Source organism: Enhydra lutris, unplaced genomic scaffold (genome assembly GCF_002288905.1).
Source record: "Enhydra lutris kenyoni isolate GAN:26980312 unplaced genomic scaffold, ASM228890v2 scaffoldscaffold68, whole genome shotgun sequence".
Lineage (NCBI taxonomy): Eukaryota > Metazoa > Chordata > Mammalia > Carnivora > Mustelidae > Enhydra > Enhydra lutris.
Window position 1 is genome coordinate 11,276,853 of NW_019154152.1, and position 20,169 is coordinate 11,297,021.

The 20,169-nt window shown below is 60.1% G+C and overlaps 2 protein-coding genes across 4 annotated transcripts; one reads left to right on the forward strand and one right to left on the reverse strand.

Moving 5' to 3' along the window:
• Window positions 1–241: 241 nt before the first annotated feature.
• LOC111159402 (inositol polyphosphate phosphatase like 1) lies at window positions 242–14,812 on the forward strand. Of its 3 annotated transcripts, none has more exons than XM_022521835.1 (29): window positions 242–328; window positions 1,201–1,609; window positions 4,337–4,400; window positions 4,492–4,642; window positions 4,863–4,983; window positions 5,234–5,374; window positions 5,613–5,706; window positions 5,813–5,902; window positions 6,073–6,171; window positions 6,281–6,431; window positions 6,519–6,625; window positions 6,929–7,031; window positions 7,122–7,318; window positions 7,628–7,745; window positions 8,028–8,124; window positions 8,386–8,524; window positions 8,644–8,743; window positions 8,840–8,928; window positions 9,220–9,301; window positions 9,426–9,515; window positions 10,068–10,199; window positions 10,314–10,402; window positions 10,847–10,934; window positions 11,030–11,185; window positions 11,403–11,481; window positions 11,575–11,715; window positions 12,827–13,499; window positions 13,752–13,885; window positions 13,989–14,812. In XM_022521835.1, the coding sequence occupies exons 2-29, from the start codon at window positions 1,413–1,415 to the stop codon at window positions 14,077–14,079; spliced, it is 3,813 nt and encodes a 1,270-aa protein (XP_022377543.1). In that variant the 5' UTR covers window positions 242–328; window positions 1,201–1,412; the 3' UTR covers window positions 14,080–14,812. The 3 variants fall into 3 exon arrangements, with proteins under 3 accessions (XP_022377543.1, XP_022377544.1, XP_022377542.1); XM_022521836.1 differs by having other exon boundaries at window positions 10,068–10,181; XM_022521834.1 differs by having other exon boundaries at window positions 10,068–10,402.
• A 643-nt stretch (window positions 14,813–15,455) lies between these two features.
• Window positions 15,456–19,452, reverse strand: LOC111159646 (paired like homeobox 2a). The gene is made up of 3 exons (XM_022522196.1): window positions 19,236–19,452; window positions 16,871–17,058; window positions 15,456–15,905 (listed from the first exon to the last, which is right to left on the reverse strand). Exons 1-3 carry the CDS (start codon window positions 19,450–19,452, stop codon window positions 15,456–15,458), a joined length of 855 nt encoding a protein of 284 aa, XP_022377904.1.
• Between the last annotated feature and the right edge of the window lie 717 nt (window positions 19,453–20,169).

Below are 20,169 nucleotides of genomic sequence, written 5' to 3' on the forward strand. Positions count from 1 at the left end.
CTGTGCCGAGAGCTTTACAAGCACGGTCCCATTAAGTCGGCCCTCATAACATTGCTCTCACTTTGCAGAGCGGGAAGACGAGGCGCGGAGGGGTGCGGTGACTTGCCCGAGGTCACTCGGCGGGTCAGCGGCCCCGGGATCAAGACGGGGAGCCGGGGAAGGCGAAGCGCGGGTGCTACCCTCGGCTCGGCGGAGAGCCGCGGGGGCGGAGCGGCGGGCGGGGCGGAAGGCGAGGGGGGGTGCGGCGGCGGAGGATGGCCATCTTAAGTGGCCGCTGAGAGTCAAGGGCCGCTTCCCCCGGGAAGGGGGCATCGGAGCGGCGCAGGAGGTGGGGGTCTGCGCGCGGGCGGCTGCGGCTCTGGGGAGAAGTCAGGAGCCCAGGGGTTTGAGGGAACTTTCTTCTAGAAGGGCAGTGGCGGAGGGGGGCGCCTGATCTCGGACTGCTGAACCCCTTAAGGCCCGGGCCTGCGGGTATGGGGGATGGTGCCAGGGAACTTGGCCGGGAGGGGGGAAGGGCTCTGCCCGGGTTGCGAGGGGCTGCCAGGGACAGTGCGTGGGGATTCGGGATCACTGGACCTTGTCTGAGGGTTTGTGGGAGATCAGGTTTCTATGGAGGGGATTTTCCCCCGCGGGATTTGTCAGGGACTGGACCCAGTGGAGTCTGGGGGTTCGGGTCTAAGAGGGGCCTGGGTTTCATGGGAGTTGAGAGTCTGGGCCGGCCGGATAATGAGGATAGGGAAGAGGTTCTTCTTGGATCCCTCGCGGGTTTTGAGACTCGACCCGACTCCCTGAGGCTGCAAGGGAGGTGAATGGAAAAGATCTGGGGTGGAATTAGACGTTTATGGGAATTGGGGATCATATCGTTGAGATTGTTGGAGGGGGCTAACTCTCTGGACTGGGGCCCGGGGTCCCAAAATGTCCAGGAGAAGGCGGGGGGGAACTTGACCTTCGTTGGTGGGGGGGGGGGGGGGGGGGGGGGGGGTCCCAGGGGGGGTGGTGGCGGGGCAGGATCATTGTGGGTTTGGGGGGTCCCGCGTCCGGCGGGAACGCGGAGCCCATCATCCCCACTGGGAAGAGAGTGGGGGTAGGGACGGTGGGGCCGTGGGCCGAGCGGAGGGGGAGGGGGCCGGCCGCCCCGCTCTGCGCTGCGCTCCTGCCCCTCCCCCGCCGCCTCTGAACAAACTTTTCTTTCTCTTCAAGTTGAGGCCGGCGCTGCAGGCGGCAGCGGCGGCGGCGGTGCGGCGAAAGAGGCGGCCTGCGCGCCGGACCGCGGAGCCCCCGACCCCCGGCCTGGTCCGGTCCGTGGATCCTCAGGCTCTGGCCCCGGGCCCGGCCCCAGCCTCGGCCCCGAGCTTCCCGGGGCGGATGGCGCGGGGCGGTGGGCGCCGGCGGCGCTGAGCCCTGCGCGCGCTATGGCCTTGGCATGCGGGGCGCCGGGCCCGGGGGGTGCGGGGCCGGGGAGCGCGCTGGGCAGCCCGGCCCCCGCCTGGTACCACCGCGACCTGAGCCGCGCTGCCGCCGAGGAGCTGCTGGCCCGGGCAGGCCGCGATGGCAGCTTCCTGGTCCGAGACAGCGAGAGCGTGGCGGGAGCCTTCGCGCTCTGCGTCCTGTGAGTGGGGCTGGGGCTCCCGGCGGGAGGGGGCGCGGCCCCAGGTTCCTTGCCTGTGTGCGGAGGGCCTGGGACAGTGGGATGCCAGCGCCCCCAACAGTGGGGGCTTTGGCTTTAAGCCGGGGCTGAGGAAGGATGCCGGGGCACTTCCTTCCTGCTGTGTGTCTGGGGATACTTTCTGGGGCGTGGAGGGCTGGGTATGTGGGGTCCCGCTAGCCAGGGTGGCTGTAATGGGGGAAAATCTGAGGAGTTCCTGGCAGACCCTCTCAGGCACCCTTCAGGCAGAAGGGGCGGGAGGGGTGAGGATGTGTGGATGTGCATTCCAGGGTTGTGTGTAGTTCTGTTTATACAGGGATTGGGTGTCTGAGTAGTAGGCATTAGAGGTTGCAGGGCCAGAAAAACCAATGGGTGTGTGAGGATGCCCAACAGCTTCCTTAGGGGTCCTTTCTATGCCCCCAAGACTGAGGTTGGGACTGGGGAGTAGATGCCTGGGGCTGGGGAGGCAGAGTGGTGCTGAGAAGGGGTGGGGGGAGCGAGGCTATATAGGGCCATGCCATTATTTCATAAGTCAATGAGCATGGGCATGTGCCCTGGTCCTGGGTATCCTGGCCCCCTTGGCCCTGAGCTATGAGTGCTGGTTGTGGGGCTAGACTTGGCAGCTCTCTGACTGAGTCTGGTCCTGTGCCTGTACCCATCAGTGGTTCTGGGTGAGTTTGGTGGGTTTGGAGTCCTCTCCCTGAGCTGTCTCCTGTGCCCCATTGTCTGATACTATGTGGACTCCTGTGGGCCTTAGGCTCTGATTACATTCCCCCTGAGCCCTGTGAACCCTCCTAAATCCCTTTATGTCCTTTATGCTTCTGTTCTCTTCACTTCTTTGTGGGTGTATTGGTCTAGGTCAGTAGTTCTCATTCGGGGTTGATTTTACCCGTCAGGGACATTGGGCAGTGTTTGGAGACATTTTTGGCTGTCACACTGGGGTAGTGCTGCTGGCATCAAGTAGGTGAAAGCCAGTAGCGATGCTTCGCAGCATCTCGCAGTGCATGGGACAGGCCCTCACAGAACAATGCAGGCCAGAATGTGAGGACTGCTGGGGTCGAGAAGCTTGAAGAGGAATGGGTCCCCTGAGTCTCAGCTTGTGCTCCAAGTCTGACATCCAGGAGAGACTACCAAAGGACTATATCCTAGAGTCACAGCCCCCTCAGGGCATACCCCCGATGGGGCAGGGGAGGCAGGTGCTGGGTCAGCTGTTGAGTAGGAGGGGGACAGCTGGGCCTGTGTCTGGGGAGGAACATTATTGTCCCAGGAGGGGAGAGCCCTGGCTCCACTGCCAGGGGAGGAGATGGGTGGAGTGAGGGTCTTTTTGTGTCGGGGGCTTCAGCTTTGCCAGCTGACTTTGGCTACTCCTTGAATCTCAAGAGCCCGGGGATGGGTGTGGGGCGGGGGGAGTCAGAATTGGGATAAAAACTTGGGGGAAGGTGATAAGAAACATACTTGCTTACCTGTGTACATACCCACACGTCCATGGGAGGCATTTCAGGACACACTCCTGCTCTCACAGGCACTGGCCTCTGCCAGTGGCTTTAAGTCCCAGCTCTGCCTTTTACTTACTCTGTGACAGTAGTCAAATTGCTTTTCCTCTCTGAGCCTATTTCCTCTTCTGGAGAGTGGGGAGGGCACGAATATCTGTATCAAAAGGGAGGATTAAGTGAGATCACATCTGTAGGGTGTCCTACAGGCATGGCTCAGTTAATGGGATGTTATTATTCTTATAAATACAGTCCATAAAGCAGTACCCACACAGACACCTGCAGAGAACGGGGGCCCGTCAGCATCCATGAGAGCTCCGGGAGGGGACTTACTTGAGTGGAGGGGATGGACTGTGGCCAAGGTGTAGGGTCCCTTCAAATGGATATTTGGTCCTCTCTGGTGCCCAGCACACACATGGGCCCCGGGGGACACCCTTGAGCAAGCTGACCTGATGTATGGCTGCAGACGGAGTCTTCCATTCCCCACTGAGTGTGGCCCACGCTGCCCAGGCCTGGCAGCTGTCACCTGCTCAGCTGTTGCTGCCATCTGTCAGCACCCCTCTTGCCCCTCCTCAGTTTGGGGCTCTTAGAGGCCTGGGTCTCCCATAGGGGGCCCCCTTGGGGCACCCCAGTTTCCTGGCATCTGGGGCAGCAGGGAGAAAGCTGGGATACCCGCATACTTCCTAGCCAAAAGGCCCCCGCCATCCTCAGCTCCAGTAGAGCCAGACACCAGCGTAAACACAGACAGCAGGCACACACGTGTGTGAGCACATCTCCTGTGTGTGCAAACAGAGGTGAACCAGGCTTCTGAGGACTCGTACTCTGGCGGGGGGCCAGAGCTGGTACCACAGCCCAGAGGGGCTGTTTAGACAGCTGTGGAGGCCACAAAGGAGCTGCCTGTTGCTTCCCGGGCCCTGTGGTGGGTGTGGAGCCTATGTAGGTCTGGGTGGCGGAGTGGCTGGGGGTGGCACGGAGAGGGGAGTAGAGGGGGGAGGCTGGTCATTCCTGCTCTTGTTGGCAACACTAGCAGGATAGACGTGGACTGGCCTCCTCATTAACCCTGTGCATTCTGAGCAAAGGGTTTTAGGAAGACCAAGCTGAGGGACCTGAGGGCCGATCCCGGTACCCAGAGGAAGGCATGCCTTGGGGCTCAGACCTCACCCAGGGGGGCGACAGATTCTGACCCTTGCTTTGTCATCAGGTATCAGAAGCACGTGCATACATATCGGATTCTACCTGACGGAGAAGACTTCTTGGCCGTGCAGGTAGGAGCCTGGACCCTGAGCCCGACCTTGATTCCCTCTTGTGACTTGGGATCAGCTGGCTGACCCTTCTTCCACTCTTGCTGGTTCTCAGACCTCGCAGGGTGTGCCCGTGCGCCGTTTCCAGACCCTGGGTGAGCTCATCGGCCTGTATGCCCAGCCTAATCAGGGCCTCGTGTGTGCCCTGCTGCTGCCTGTGGAGAGGGAGCGAGAACCAGACCCACCTGACGACCGTGATGTTTCAGGTGCTGCCCGCTTTGCTGTGTGCACATGCCTTCTCTGCCCCTTCCCCGGACACCACCTGCTGTTTCCCCTCCTGTCTTCTCAACCTGTGTCCCCTGAAGTCCCCTGCTCCTAACCATGATGCCAGGGCCCTTTACCCCACTTTCCAGGGAAGTATCTGAGAGCCGCAGCATCCCCCCATACTTCCCTGAGGAAGGGAGGCCCACTGACTCCTGTCCACAGATGGTGAGGATGAGAAGCCCCCACTGCCCCCGCGTTCTGGCTCCACCAGTATGTCTGCCTCTGTGGGGCCTGGCAGCCCACCAGCAGCCCTTGAGACTCCCACAACTGCAGCTGCTGAGAGGTAAGACCACAGCCTCCTACATGGAGCAGGACTCCCCTTTCTCCTCTGAGAGTGGTGTCCTCATCAAAGGGGGAGAGACCTAAGCCCCCACTCCACCCCTGGGGATCTTCAGCCCATCTCAGCCCCAGAGGCAGACACCCTGATCCACGGGGCTCGGATCACTACCAGCACCATCTCCTCCGGGGATCAAGCTGGAGTGGTGGGATGCTGTCAGCAGGTTCTTCACTGACTTCTTAACCCCTCCCTGAAGTGCTCCCAATGGGCTGAGCACTGTTTCGCATGAGTACCTGAAGGGTAGCTACGGACTGGACCTGGAGGCTGTGCGAGGCGGAGCCAGCAACCTGCCCCACCTTACCCGCACCCTTGCCACCTCCTGCCGGAGGCTGCACAGGTACCCCTCCCCACAACAAGCACACGGCCTTTCCTCTGACTTGTCCTCCCCTGCTCCCTGGTTGCACAAATGTCTGATACCTCTGATCTGTGGCCCTGAACAGGGATCCAGCTGTTGTTTCCTCACTTTTCCTCACCCGAACCCTTGTATCCTTATGGTGGAGGCTGGAGCAACACACTCAGCCCCCTTTCCCCGTACTTGGTTGGGGTGGCGACTTCTGACCAGTTGTCTCCCTTAGTGAGGTGGACAAGGTCCTGTCGGGCCTGGAGATCCTGTCCAAGGTGTTTGACCAGCAGAGCTCTCCCATGGTGACCCGCCTTTTGCAGCAGCAGGTGGGAGTACGGGGAGGCCTGTGAGGAAGGGCTTCACATCTGGGTCTGGGCGGGGGACCTCCTGCTTGCTGGCCTCATGTACAAGCCTCATTCTTTCTCTGTGCAGAACCCGCCGCAGACTGGGGAGCAAGAACTCGAGAGCCTGGTGCTGAAGCTGTCAGTGTTAAAGGACTTCCTGTCAGGCATCCAGAAGAAGGTAGCCTGACTCCTGACCTCTGACCTGACCTACCAGTCCCTGAGTGTGTGTACTGGCCTAACTGATCTCAGCCCTGAATCTGTGGTTTTGCACTGATCCCATCTGCTATTTCCCTCATGGCCCCTGCTCTCCGCATGTCTCCTGACCTTGGCTGCCCTTCCCTGCTCCAGGCCCTGAAGGCCCTGCAGGACATGAGCTCCACGGCCCCGCCAGCTCCACTGCAGCCATCCATACGTAAGGCCAAGACCATCCCTGTGCAGGCCTTCGAGGTACAGAGGGGTATCGGGAGGGGCCTCGTGGGGCACAGGGCTGTTGGAGGTGAAGGGGGCGTCCCCTCTCCAAGGTCTTTTCAGCAGCCCCCCACCTCATGACCTGCAGGTGAAGCTGGACGTGACCCTGGGCGACCTGACCAAGATCGGGAAGTCACAGAAGTTCACGCTGAGCGTGGATGTGGAGGGCGGGCGGCTAGTGCTGCTGCGGAGACAGCGGGACTCGCAGGAGGACTGGACCACCTTCACACATGACCGCAGTGAGCCAGGGCCTGACCTGGGGTTGTAGGTGGGGCAGCCTCCCAGCCTCCGCGCCCGGGCCAGTGAGACTGTCCTCCGTTCCCTAGTCCGCCAGCTCATTAAGTCCCAGCGCGTCCAGAACAAGCTGGGTGTCGTGTTTGAGAAGGAGAAGGATCGGACACAGCGCAAGGATTTCATCTTTGTCAGTGCCCGGGTGAGCAGCAAGCTGGGCGAGGCCCCAGGGGCTGCAGGGGTCCCTGGGGGGTGGGAAGAGAAGAGACATGTGATGTAGGTGGGTCACCCCTCCTGGCAGGGGTGGTGGTGGGGGGCGTCTGACAGGGCAGAGAGCATCTGTGTTGAGAATGGGTGGCCTGAGGGTGGAGTCAAAGGTCCATTCAGTGAATGTTGATTGAGCACCTGTGATAGGCTTGAGTGGTGGGCCAGACAGGCATGACCCTCCCCTCGTGGGACCTGCCACCTACCAGGGACCTCTCCTCACTGGCTGTTGTCCCCCCAGAAGCGGGAGGCCTTCTGCCAGCTACTACAGCTCATGAAGAACAAACACTCCAAACAAGATGAGCCTGACATGATCTCTGTCTTCATCGGCACCTGGAACATGGGTCAGGCCCGGGTTGGGGCTGGGGGGTGGAGGAGAGGACCAGCCCCAGGGCAGAGGCCTGATCCCCCCTACCCCCCGCTATCACCTCCAGGAAGCGTGCCACCTCCAAAGAATGTGACGTCTTGGTTCACATCAAAGGGTCTGGGGAAGACCCTGGATGAGGTCACAGTGACCATACCCCATGACATCTATGTCTTTGGGACCCAGGAAAACTCAGTGGGCGACCGCGAGTGGCTGGACCTGCTACGCGGGGGCCTCAAGGAGCTCACAGATCTGGATTACCGCCCGGTGAGGGGGGTCATCTTGTCCAGTCCCTCCTTAGGCCCCCCCAGACCATCCTGTTTGACCTATGGGCAACCCTGGGGAGCACTATTTGACTGGCTTTCCCTCTGGTCCCCGGGCAAATCCTTTAGGAGATCTAACAAGTCCTTCGTGCTATGGGAACATGCTGTTTCTCTCTGGCCCCTCAGGGAAAAAGGGTAGCAGACCTTTCTGTCCTGTGACTAACAGTACAGTCTATAGTACAGGCAGGGGTGGTGGGGGAGTGTGGACAGTGCCCCCGCCTAGGGCAGAGGTGACTCTGAACCCTCTACCCAGATTGCTATGCAGTCACTGTGGAACATCAAGGTAGCTGTTCTGGTCAAGCCAGAGCACGAGAACCGAATCAGCCACGTCAGTACGTCCAGCGTGAAGACTGGCATTGCCAACACCCTGGGTGAGTAGGGTAGGCAGGGTCTCTCTGTCCACACCTCCTGCTGTGATCTCCAGGGGCTGTGTTCACACATGCGGAGACTCGGGCTGTCCACATGGACTGCATGTGCCCTGTGTGGCCCCCTGGGGATGGGGGTTGCATTCAGAGGCCTACCTGCCTCATAGCCTGGGGGGCAGGGGAAGTGGGAGTGGGAGGATCCTCCCACCACCCCTTCGAGGTGCAGAGGGGAGAGTTGGGAGCTTTCCAAAGGTGACGCAGGCCTTCCTCTCTTGCTTGCCCTGACAGGAAACAAGGGAGCTGTGGGAGTCTCCTTCATGTTCAATGGCACCTCATTTGGCTTTGTGAATTGCCACCTCACCTCGGGAAATGAGAAAACCGCCCGGTGAGGGGGCGCCTTTCCAAGTCTTTACCCTAACTCCCTATTCCTGAGCCCTCTCCCTTCTCCCATATCCCAGTCCATTACCCTCCTTCATCCTTGTCCCCGGAGACCGCCTTCTCCCTTGTCCCGACCCGACTCCTCTACTTCTATCTTGTTCCCAGCTCTTTCCTCTGTCCCCAGGGACCCTGATCCACACCCCATCCCTGACGCCAGAGACTTCTGACCTTGTCTCTGGCTCCTGACCCTGCCCCCACTCCCCCATAGGCGGAACCAGAACTACCTGGACATCCTGCGGCTGCTCTCGCTGGGCGACCGGCAGCTCAGTGCCTTTGACATCTCTCTGCGTTTCACTCACCTCTTCTGGTTTGGGGACCTCAACTACCGCCTGGACATGGATATCCAGGTGCGAACGGGGCTGCTGGGTGGCTGGGAGGGAAGCTGAGCTGGGGGCCAGTGGGGCTTCCACCTCTGGCTCTGGTTCGGGCTCAAGAGGGAGTAGCCGCCCTTATGTCTTCACTGCAGGAGATCCTGAACTACATCAGCAGGAAAGAGTTTGAGCCCCTGCTCAGGGTGGACCAGCTTAACTTGGAACGCGAAAAGCACAAGGTCTTCCTTCGATTCAGTGAGTGTGAGCCCAGCAGGTCTCCAGGGCTGGGACCTTTATGATACCCCTGGGTCTGCAGGGCCCTGACCCCCACTTGTTCCCCGCCTTCCCTAGGTGAGGAAGAGATCTCCTTCCCACCCACCTACCGCTATGAGCGGGGCTCCCGGGACACGTATGCCTGGCACAAGCAGAAGCCAACTGGGGTGAGCGGAGGGAACGGGCAGCGGGGCCCTTGGGAGAGTCCTCTGGGCTGCATCGAATCAAGAGTGCGTGTCTGGTTGAGGTCTGGGCAGTTACTACTCCAGCTTCAGTGGCCCCTCTAAGGCCTTGGGGGTGGGTGATACTGGGTGTTGTGAGGACCCTGGAAGGGAGGCGGGTACCAGGGCCTGGGGTGGTGGGAGTGCTGGGCCTTACCAGCATTCAGCTCTGTGGCAGGGCTCATGACAAGCAGCCCTGGCTGTTGGCCCTGACCATGCTGACATCCCCTGCCCCAGGTCCGGACCAATGTGCCTTCGTGGTGTGACCGGATTCTCTGGAAGTCCTACCCTGAGACCCACATCATCTGCAATTCCTACGGTCAGAGTCTCCGGGGCAGGGTGATGGGCAGTCCTGGGTGGTCACAGTCCTGATTTTGCCCTAGCTTTGGGAAGTGGTAGCAGAGAGTAAAGAGCTTGCCCCTGAGCTCCCATTCCTATCCCAGGTTGCACTGATGACATCGTCACCAGTGACCACTCCCCCGTGTTTGGGACATTTGAGGTTGGAGTTACCTCTCAGTTCATCTCCAAGAAAGGTGACTGTTCTGGATGTGCTTGTGGTGGAGGGGGAAGGGGGGCACAGGGGGTGGCCTGGGGATGTGCTGAGGTTTGACTGTATCTGTGTGTGTATGTTTGGGTGTGTACACGTATGTGCAAGACTGTTTCTGAGTAAGTACTGTGTGAGACTGTGTGTATGCCTGGGGCACCGTGAAAGGTGTGTGCCTGTGAGTGTGTGTATATCTGGGAATATAAGCACACACACATACTGGTATTTGGTTGGAGCCAAGTGTGTACCCCTGAGTGTGCCTGGTAGTGTGGGGGGTTGTTGGCCGGCAATCCCTGCAGGCATTCTGGTCCCCCAACCCCCTTGTTAGATGGTCTCTCATCCTTGGGTTGTCTGTTTGCCTGGTCCAGGGCCTGGACTTTGGGGTCTCTGCATTGGTTGCTTGGGATTGGGGAGGTCCCTCCTGGATGTCCCTCCTCCCCTGCCAGGGCCCCTAATTTCCTGTTCCAGGGCTCAGTGTCTGTCCTGTTCCTCCTGCCACCCTCTCAGCCCTCCTGACTGCCTGCCTCCCTTTGGCCCTCAGGGCTCTCAAAGACTTCGGACCAGGCCTACATTGAGTTTGAGAGCATCGAGGCCATTGTGAAGACAGCTAGCCGCACCAAGTTCTTCATTGAGTTCTACTCCACCTGCCTGGAGGGTCAGAGGCAGGCCCAGGGTGTGGCCAGGAGGGATGGGGAGCCCAAAGTGCCCAGAGTGGTCAGCCCCCTGGATAGGGGGAAAGGAAGCCAGGTGGTGGCACTCAGTTGGGTATCCCCCACCCTCTCCCCAGAGTACAAGAAGAGCTTCGAGAATGATGCCCAGAGCAGTGACAACATCAACTTCCTCAAGGTGCAGTGGTCTTCACGCCAGCTGCCCACGGTGAGGCTTTTGGCAGGGCCTGAGCCTACAAGTGAGGGCACGGGGAGAGGTGGGCCGAGTGCATATGGTTCATGCGTGTGCAATTGTGTGTGTGTGTGTGTGTGTGTGTGTGGTGGGGCTGGGCATGAGAAAGAGTGAAGGCCTTTGCTTTATTGGGCGGGGGCGGGTGGGACCAAGTTGCAGGTTCATTCATCCATTCATAAATACTTTTTGAGCCTTTGCTAAATGTCAGGTTCTCTCTTGGCCATTGAGGATGTAGAAAATGAATGACAATGGCTGTTAACTGTTATGAGAGGCCCATGCGGGGCCATGTCTTCTCTATTAAGGATTTGGGATCTTAAGTGAGAGTAAGCATGGACCAGTCTGAGGGTAGGGGTGAGTGGTGTCAGGAAAAGGAGGGGGTGGTGGAGGCTTTGTTCCTCACTGGGCCTCTCTGCTCCCCAGCTCAAGCCAATTCTGGCTGATATTGAGTACCTGCAGGACCAGCACCTCCTGCTCACGGTCAAGTCCATGGATGGCTACGAATCCTATGGTGAGGGCGGGGAGGGGTGCCAAGGGACACAGAAAGCCAAGCAGAGCTCCAGGAAGGTTTGGCAATCTGCTGGTCTGCCCCAATCTTCCCTTCAGGGGAGTGTGTGGTGGCACTCAAGTCCATGATTGGCAGCACAGCCCAGCAGTTCCTGACCTTCCTGTCCCACCGCGGCGAGGAGACAGGCAACATCCGTGGTTCCATGAAGGTGCGGGTGCCCACAGAGCGCCTGGGCACCCGTGAGCGACTCTACGGTGGGGTCCCCATTGGGAGGGATATGGGGCATAAGATGGGGTGGGCACGTCTAGGAGGGGTAGACCAGGGGTGTGGGCAGGACTTGTTAGAACCCCTGGAATATCTGGAAGTTATGCAGCCATGGCTAGAGGTGGGCCTGCACTGAGAGTAGCTGGAAGCGGCCTACAGTCCAGGACGCCAGGTCCCCTCTGAGTCTTCTTTCTCTTCCTCCCCCAGAGTGGATCAGCATTGATAAGGATGAGGCAGGAGCAAAGAGCAAAGTCCCTTCTGTGTCTCGAGGCAGCCAGGATCCCAGGTGAGCTGGGACTGTGCTGGGTGTCCCTTGAAGGGGTGCCTGGGGGCTTTGGGTCAGCCTCGACCTTATCTCACCCTTGTACACCCCTGGCAGGTCAGGGAACCGCAAGCCAGCCCCTGCAGAGGCCTCCTGCCCACTTTCCAAGTTATTTGAAGAACCAGAGAAACCCCCACCAACTGGGAGGCCCCCAGCCCCACCTCGAGCTGCCCCCCGGGAGGAGCCCTTGACCTCCAGGTGAGAGAAGGAACCTGTTACCCCCCACTTCATCTGTTGCTATGCTTGGCTCTCAGGGCCAGGCTGGGGACCATTTGCTGCCTGAGTGATCTGATGCCCCTACACTTATAGCCACTGTGGCCAGCCAGGCCTCCCTGAGGTGTGGCTCTCTGAGCCCATGGGAGCACAGTCATTCTTTCCTCCCGATTCTGCCTTAAAAAATAGAATTAGAAGGTGTTTTCTGCAACAGTTCCCTCCACATAAACAGATTTAGCTTAAACTTTCTGTTTGGCCTCAGCATGGGTTTTCCTTCGGTGCATTCTATGGAGCGCTCTCCTACAAGGTGCCTCATTGGAAATGCGTTTGTGGTCAAATGAGTTTGGGAAATGGTTCTGGCTGGATTCTTTTCTTAGACAGTACCAGTGCACATTAGTATTCGCAAAAGCTCTGAGCATGTGGACAGGAAGGAAACCCTTTTTCAACTCTGTTGAATATAGTTTCCCAAACTTAATGGGCCAGGAAACTTCTTTTCCACACAGTAACTATTAATACCCTGGGGAACTAGCGTTCTGTGGCTCATACTTGGGGAAAGTGAGGCTTACTTTCCAATTATATCTGAGTGTCGCTTGAACTTCAATAAAAGCTCCTAGCTGCGGTTCGGTGCTTTTTCACTCACCTTCACCTGCTACCAGTCACCTTGGTTTTATCTTCAGGCTTGAGTAAAACGGACCTGAATCCCTGGGTGAGAATCCTTAGTAGATTGGCCTCAGGTGCCTCCAGAGGCTTTCAAGATCTGGCCGGTCATTTGCATTAAAGTATTTATTGCCCTGCCTCCCACACCTGTTTTCCCTAATTTTAAACTCAGGTTTCACGAAGTCAGGAAAGATCTGAGAATCTTAGCAAGTCAGGAAAGGAAGTTCAGGGATTATCTATTCAACGATCATGTCTCCTGGATTTTAGAGGTGAAGACACCAGGGGCCAGCAGGGGAAAGTGATGTGTTCAAGGTCACACGCAGTTCTAAGAACCAGGGGCCCACAGTCCTGACTCCCAGTCCAGTTCTCTCTCCGCGGCACACATTGCCTTCACTTTGGTATCTGGGTCCTGACTTCATTATCCTGCTCCCAAACCCAGGTTGAAGGCAGAGGGGGCTCCAGAGCCGGAAGGGGTGGCAGCCCCCCCACCCAAGAACAGCTTCAATAACCCTGCCTACTACGTCCTTGAAGGGGTCCCCCACCAGCTGCTGCCCCCGGAGCCACCCTCGCCTGCCAGGGCCCCTGTCCCACCGGCCACCAAGAACAAAGTGGCCATCACAGTGCCTGCTCCACAGCTTGGGCGCCACCGGCCCCCCCGTGTGGGAGAGGGGAGCTCATCAGATGAGGAGTCTGGGGGCACACTGCCCCCTCCAGACTTTCCACCCCCACCACTGCCAGACTCAGCCATCTTCCTGCCCCCCAGCCTGGATCCTCTGCCAGGGCCAGTGGTCCGGGGCCGCAGCGGGGGTGAGGCCCGTGGCCCACCACCTCCCAAGGCCCATCCAAGACCCCCACTGCCCCCAGGCCCCTCACCTACCAGCACTTTCCTGGGGGAGGTAGCCAGTGGGGACGATCGCTCCTGCTCCGTGCTGCAGATGGCCAAGACGCTGAGCGAGGTGGACTATGCTCCTGCTGGGCCTGGCCGCTCAGTCCTTCTGCCAGGCCCCTTGGAGCTGCAGCCACCCCGGGGACTGCCCTCGGACTATGGCCGGCCTCTCAGCTTCCCTCCACCTCGCATCCGAGAGAGCATCCAGGAGGACCTGGCGGAGGAGGTGTGTGGACCAGGGGTGGCTGTCTGTGTGTACCTGAGGTTTGTGCTTGCCCATGGACAGTGGTGTCCTTTTACTTCACCATTCAGCACCATTCAGTGGTGTCCCTTCTGCCCTCAGCTGGGGGGACACATGAATGAATCAGCCCCAGTCCTTGGCTCTTCCCCTGAAGCATGTAGTAGAATGTGGCTGTCTGCGGGGCTTCTCTGCGTGGTACCCTCGGTGCTCCCCCTGACATGTGTCCTATTCCCTCAGGCTCCGTGCCCGCAGGGCGGGCGGGCCGGCGGACTGGGTGAGGCGGGCATGGGCGCCTGGCTGCGGGCCATCGGTTTGGAGCGTTATGAAGAGGGCCTGGTGCACAATGGCTGGGACGACCTGGAGTTTCTCAGGTGGGGCGGGGCTGGAGGTGGATGGGGTGGGGTTGGCCCCGGGGCGGAGCTACGGGCCCTCTAGAGCACTTCGCCCATCTCCGAGCTTCTCTTACCCCTACAGCGACATCACCGAGGAGGACCTGGAGGAGGCTGGGGTGCAGGACCCGGCTCACAAGCGCCTCCTTTTGGACACCCTGCAGCTCAGCAAGTGATAGCAGTGGCACTGCGAGGCTGCGAACTCGGCACCCCTACCCCTCCACTAAGGCCCAGCCACAGCCCTGAAGTTGAAAAGTTAGGAGGGGTGGGGCAGTACCTCTCTGCCTATTTATTGGGGATCTGCGTTCCCCACTGCCCAATCATTTGGAATGCCCTAATTAGGACATTCTGCCCTTCACCTGCCCCAGGTCTCCAGAGGTCAGTCACCCCGATTACCAAGGACTTGGGTTATTCGGGTGCTGACTTCCCTTTCTGAACTCCTTCTCCCAGTCCCAGGGGTGCCCGTTACGGTCCATTTGAGTATGCCTGGGCCCTCACTTTCACCGCTGTTTCTGCTGCCCTCCACCTGGCCTGAACCACAGGGGTCGGAGCTCAGCCAGGACCTCTCCCAACCCCCACTCTGGGGGTGTCTGTCCGGAAATGAAGGAATAGCCCAAGGACCGGGCTGGGGTTTATTTAAGCTTTTCTGTGTGGGTTTTGGGAGGGCGGGCACTGTAATATTGGGGCTGTTTGGGGGTGGGGAGAAGAATCTGGGCCATAAAGTGCTAGTTTGCTTAGTTCTCACTGTCTCCTGGTCTATACCACCTTGAGTTGTGGATGTGGGGCTACAGTGGGTTCCTTGCTGGTTGCAAGAGGGTCGGACTCCTGTAGGCAGCCTATCCCCATCCTGGGTACTCAGAAGGGTTGCCAGCATGATGTCTTCAATAAATTAAGTTTTATTTGGATTGAGCCAAACTCACCTCAATAAATTACAAGTTTTTCAAAGGAAAAGAACAACAACAACCCAAAAAAGGGGGTGGGGGAGGAAACCCCTCTGTCCCGATGTCCGGCAGCCAGCCCCCCTGCTCTAAACAGGCCTACCTCTGCACCAGACCGGTTGGGAATGGGAGGGGGTGAATTGGCAGTGGGACCCTTCTGGCAGCTTATTATCCCAACCACGACCAGTGCCGGTGGACCCGATCAGTGCGGGTGGACCAGAGGGCTGGGGCAGCAGGCTGGTCGCTAAGGTGAGGAATGACCCAGCCGGCTGCAGAGCCAGGGGAGGGAGCCAGGCTGTTACTCTACTTGAGGACCCTCAGGTTCCAGCACAGTTATTTGATCCCGTTTCCAAAGAAAGCCAAGCTGGAAGGGGTAGGGGTGGGGGAATCCCAGTGAAAAACACCCTGTTCTGCTGGGTGGGGAAGGTGAGGAGGAGAGGCCCTGACTTGGTCTCCAGAGCTGGGGAGGGCACACACCTAGGGGTCAGACACGGTAGGGGGTGGGGACAGCCGGGCACTTCCAGGCGGGCGCTCAAATGGGGAGGGACTCTGTCAGGTCCTGGAGGGGCAGGGGCTCTCTCCGGGGCAGGCCCGGAGCCTCCAGAGTCCGGCGGCTAGAAGAGATTGGTCTTCAGGGCCGGGCCAGGCTTCCGGTGGAAGGAGGACAGAACCCCGGAGAAGGGCCCGGGCCCGGGTTCCGTCGGCTGCCAGGCCTTAAGCAGCTCCGCCGCGCCTGCGCCCGGCCCCCCGCCCCCGCCGCCCGCCACGCCGGCCCACAATGGACCCTTGAGCGGCTGCGGCCCGGGGCCAGGGCCGGGCCCGGAGCCCAGGGCAGCAGGCAGCGGGCTGGGGCTCAGACGCGGGCTGGCCAGGCCGGGGGCGGGCGGCGGCGGCAGCGACGCGGTGCTGTCGGGCGTGGGGCTGCACGTGGACTCCTTGGAGTCGTCGTCCTCGGACGAACAGCGCGCCTCGCCCTTTTTGGCGCCCGCCGCGCCCGCCGCACCCTTGGCGCTGGCCGCACGCTCCTGTTTGCGGAACTTGGCCCGGCGGTTCTGGAACCAGACCTGCGGGCACAGGGGCCGGTCAGGCCGAGGCCGCAAGACGCGGGTGAACCCTCAGTCCGGAAGGGGCCGGATCAGGATTATTACCAGCAAGCGTCGGCCCCTCGGCCCTCCACCACTTGGCTCGTGGCCCCCCTCGCCTCTCCACTCACCTCTCCTCCACCTGCCTCTTCCTCCAGGTCTTCCCCTTGGGATCTGCTTACCCACGCACCCGCACCCCGCTGCTTCCAGTGTTCTTGGGTCTCCTGGAGGGAACTCTGCCTTTGCTCCCTCATCACTCAAAGCCCTGCCCCCAATTCCTTCCTTCCAGGAGTTTGCGCCAGGAGTGTCCCACGGTGTCCTCCAGCGGTGGAGAACGGGTTTTGGGCACCAGGGGAAATCTTTTGTTCAGGGTCTCCAGTAAAGGCGACCAGCTGAACATCTGTACTTGGATTTGTAAGACAGACAACAGAGTCCACCTGGGCGGGTCCTCCTGAGACGGGAGCCTGCCCAGAGCCCTGGGTTTCCTGATTCAGAGATTTCACAGCTGCAGAGCTGGGGAGGGGACATGGCAGCACTCACTGGCTTTCCCGGATTCGTCTGCCTCGCTTGGCACAGAGGCCGCCTGGGGCTCCCACTCTACTACCCACTCGGCCTCTTTCCACCTTCCCAAGCCTCCCTCTACATGCCTGGCCCTACTAAGGAGACCCATGGGAAATCGTGGGGCTGAAGAACTCAGTTTTCCTCCAGGGTCTCCCGAGGACCTCAGGTCTGCCAAGTCTTGGCCCCATCCCCTCCCCCAGCTGTCCATCCTCTCCTGCCCAACCACCTCCAGACTGCACGCTGGCCCCTGGTCCCAGGTCTCCGCCTCCAAGCTGCACCTGCCTGCCACCTGAGTGAGGCCCCTCTGTCCAGTGGCCCCCAAGTGTCAGGCACTAGCCTCCCACCTTCCTCCACGCGCACACTCCCACACACACGCAAACACGCACCTGCACGCGAGCCTCAGTGAGGTCGATCTTGAGCGCCAGCTCCTCGCGCGTGTAAATGTCGGGGTAGTGAGTCTCTGCGAAGACGCGCTCCAGCTCTTTGAGCTGCGCGCTGGTGAACGTGGTGCGGATGCGCCGCTGCTTGCGCTTCTCGTGCAGGCCCGACGGCTCCGGGAAGAACTTGTAGGGCACTAGGGGTGTGTGCAGGAGGGGGTAGCAACGAGGGTGGGGGCGTGAGGGCCCGAGCTCAGCCCGCAGTGTCCTGCCCTGAGATCGCTCGCGGTCTCCAGCCCCTGAGCCGGCCCCTCGGCTTCCTCCCCTCAGTCCCCGCTTCCTCCCCTCAGTCCCTAATTGAGCATCTTCCCTATTGCTCAGTGGAGATGGCAGGAGTGAAGGGGGACAGGGCGCAGGTAGACATGGGGCCCAAGAGCAGCAGCAAGGGAATCAGGATCTGATCCTCAGGTCAAGACTGCTCACCGGTCCTCAGTCCTCCCCGTGTTTCCTCACTCCCTCCAGTCCACCTGCTCCTCTGACTTCCCCTTTGGTGTGCTTCTACCTTGGTCAGTCTGCCCACTTGGTTTCAGGTCCTGGTCTGTCCACCCTAGCCTTGGTTGCCAGGTCTCATCAGCATCCTGAGTCTTCCAGTAACCAGCTGTGGACGGAGGCTGGGCGACTGAAACTGCCTGGCCTGGGCCCACTGTGAGCCCTGCCTCGTACTTTCTGTCATGTAGGGACTTGGCCCCCTCTACCCTGCCATCTCTCTCCCCCAAGCCTCATTTCCTCCATTCTTCTGGAGAACTTCTTCCATTCATCCCATTCTTCTCATGTGTCCTCTCCTCTTCCTTTTCTTTCTCCATCCACATCTCTCTTCAGCTTTCCCCTTTCAGACCATTCTTTCCTTTGTGCCCGTTGAAAAGGGTCCTTATTTTCCCCTCACCCAGGTTCCTTCACCTTCTCTTTGCCCTTCTTCTTCCTCCCAGGCACCTCTCTCTGTGAGGCAACTCCCCCACAGCCAGCCCCACCACTCTCCCTCATTCTCTTCCCATCCTTGTTCTCTTTTACCCCATCCAAGTCCCCCTGCCCCACAGACCGTGTTTCTGACAGTATCTCCTCATCCCTGTCACCAACCCCTGCTTAGGTCTCCATATTCTTCAGGAGTCCCCAGTATTCTTCATCTTTGTCCTACAACCCTAGTTCTCTATCTCCCCCCAATCCTTGTCTCCAACACTCCATTCCTAGCCCCATCTTCCTCATCTCTGTTGCTAATCTTCTTTGGTCCCCATCTCCCATATTTCCTGTCCCCATCACCTAGTTCTTGTCTCCATCTCCCCAACCCTCGGTCCCCATTTCTCCCAGGGTCCCCAATCTTCCCATTTTTGCTCACACCTATCTCCCCATCTCAGAACTCCATCTCTGGGGGGCCCATATCCTCTTTTTCTCACCCTATCTCCCCGATCCACATCCTCATCTGGCCAAGAGTACCCAATCTCCCCATCCTTGTTCCAGTTTTTGGCTCCATCTTGCTGGTTCTCATTTCTCTAAATCCAGGTCCTTATCTCACCATCCCTTCCTACCCCCTCAGGCCCCAATATTCTGTTTGGGTCCCAGTGGTCTTCCCAGGAAGGAAGGAGATAAGGAGATTGGGTGGGGCAGCCGGGACTCTAACAGGAGAGATGGGGATGATTGAGAGGGTCCATGAGTTTGAGGGTTCAGACTGGGACTTGGATCTAGAGGCTTGGAGATGTTGGGAGCTCATTCTGGGTTCTGCAGGACTCTAGCTGGGAGAGTCTCCAGGGGGAAAGGGAGAATTAAAGTGGCTTAGTGACCTGGACACTCTTTTCTTCCAGCAAGGGAGGGTTTTTCATTGGTGCAAGAGGGTCTGAGCACAGGCAGGATGGGTCCAAAACCGGGCAGGAGGGGCTTGATGGTGCTGGGGCTTCAAGAAGGCTTCCCTCTGGGCAGCTTAGCTGCTGCAGGAGCCCTTGCTGGGGGTCAGACATGAAGTGGGGTGGGGATAAGGATGGGGATCTGATTGGACTGAGCCGGGGGCATCTTCCAGGGATATGGGATGGAGAGGTTTGGTGGTCAGTCTTTGCAGGTGGGGAGGGGAGGACCTGGTGAGGGGCCTGGGGCTGGGCCAGGGATCTATTTCCCTGACCCTAAGAGCACAAGAAGGGGAAGGATGAGAGGGTGGGGCTCAACTCTGCCTACAGGAAGCCCGTCTTACAGGGAGGCTGAGGATCCCGCGGGTGTTGGAGGGCAAGGATGGTGGCGGCTGTGGGGGAGAGTCGCTATCACTTGCCAAATAGGGCAGGGGCTGTGGTTTCCGCAGGATTTGGAGGGAGGGTTGGGCCGGGTCTGGGCTCACCTGCCGAGTAAGGCGCGGGCTGGTGGTCGCGTAGAGCGCCGAGCGCGCAGTTGGAGGAGCCGAGCGCGGGGCAGGGCGGACCAGCCGCGGGAAAGGCGGGTCGCAGGGGGCTGTATTGGAAGCCGCCGGGCTGGCTGCAGGCGCCGAAGTCGCCGTAGGCGGACGCCTCCATGGCCGCCACGCACGAGTCGTACGAATTGAGGTAGGAGTAGTCCATCGGCCCGGGGGTCGGGGTCGGGGGCCGGGCCGGGCCGGGTCGGGTCGGGGTCGGGGTCCCCGGCCGGATGGGGGTCGGGATGAGGGTTCGAGCGCCTAGCGCCGAGGACCCGAGGCCGGCTCTGAGCGCCCGCGAGTCCGCCCGCCCCGTCGCGGCCGCCCTTCGCCCGGGTGCAAAGCAAGTGCAGCCCGGCCGGGCCCGCGCGCCTTTTAACGCTCAGGACCCCGCGGAGGGGGCGGGGCGGGCAAGCTCCGCGGGGCGGGGCCTGGGCGGCCCAGGCCCCACCCCCAGCTACCCCAGACCCCCACTCCAAAGGGTCCCCGCCACCCTCCTTGGGCTCCCGAGGTGCAGGGCGGGGCAGTGTTGGGCCCCATGCCTAGAGTCCCCATCCCGCCCCAATCCCGACCAGACCTTCGCTCTGTAAGCGCACAGGGCAAGGCTGGAGGGTCCCAACCCCTTCCCTCGGCCTCCCCACCTGCGGCCCCGCAGAAGGGAGGGGAGACAGGCCTGGCGGCGCTCCGGTGAAGAAGTTAATTCAATTCGTCCTGATAACCGAGTTATTCTGATCCAGCCCCTCGGTCCCGCCCCCAGCGAGGTCCCATCCCGCCGGGGACCACGGAGGCGGTTCAGGAGGGGGATGGAGACACGGACAAGGAAGAGACGGAGCCTGGGATGGGGACGCGGATGAAGCGAGGACACAGGGAGAGAAAGGGACAG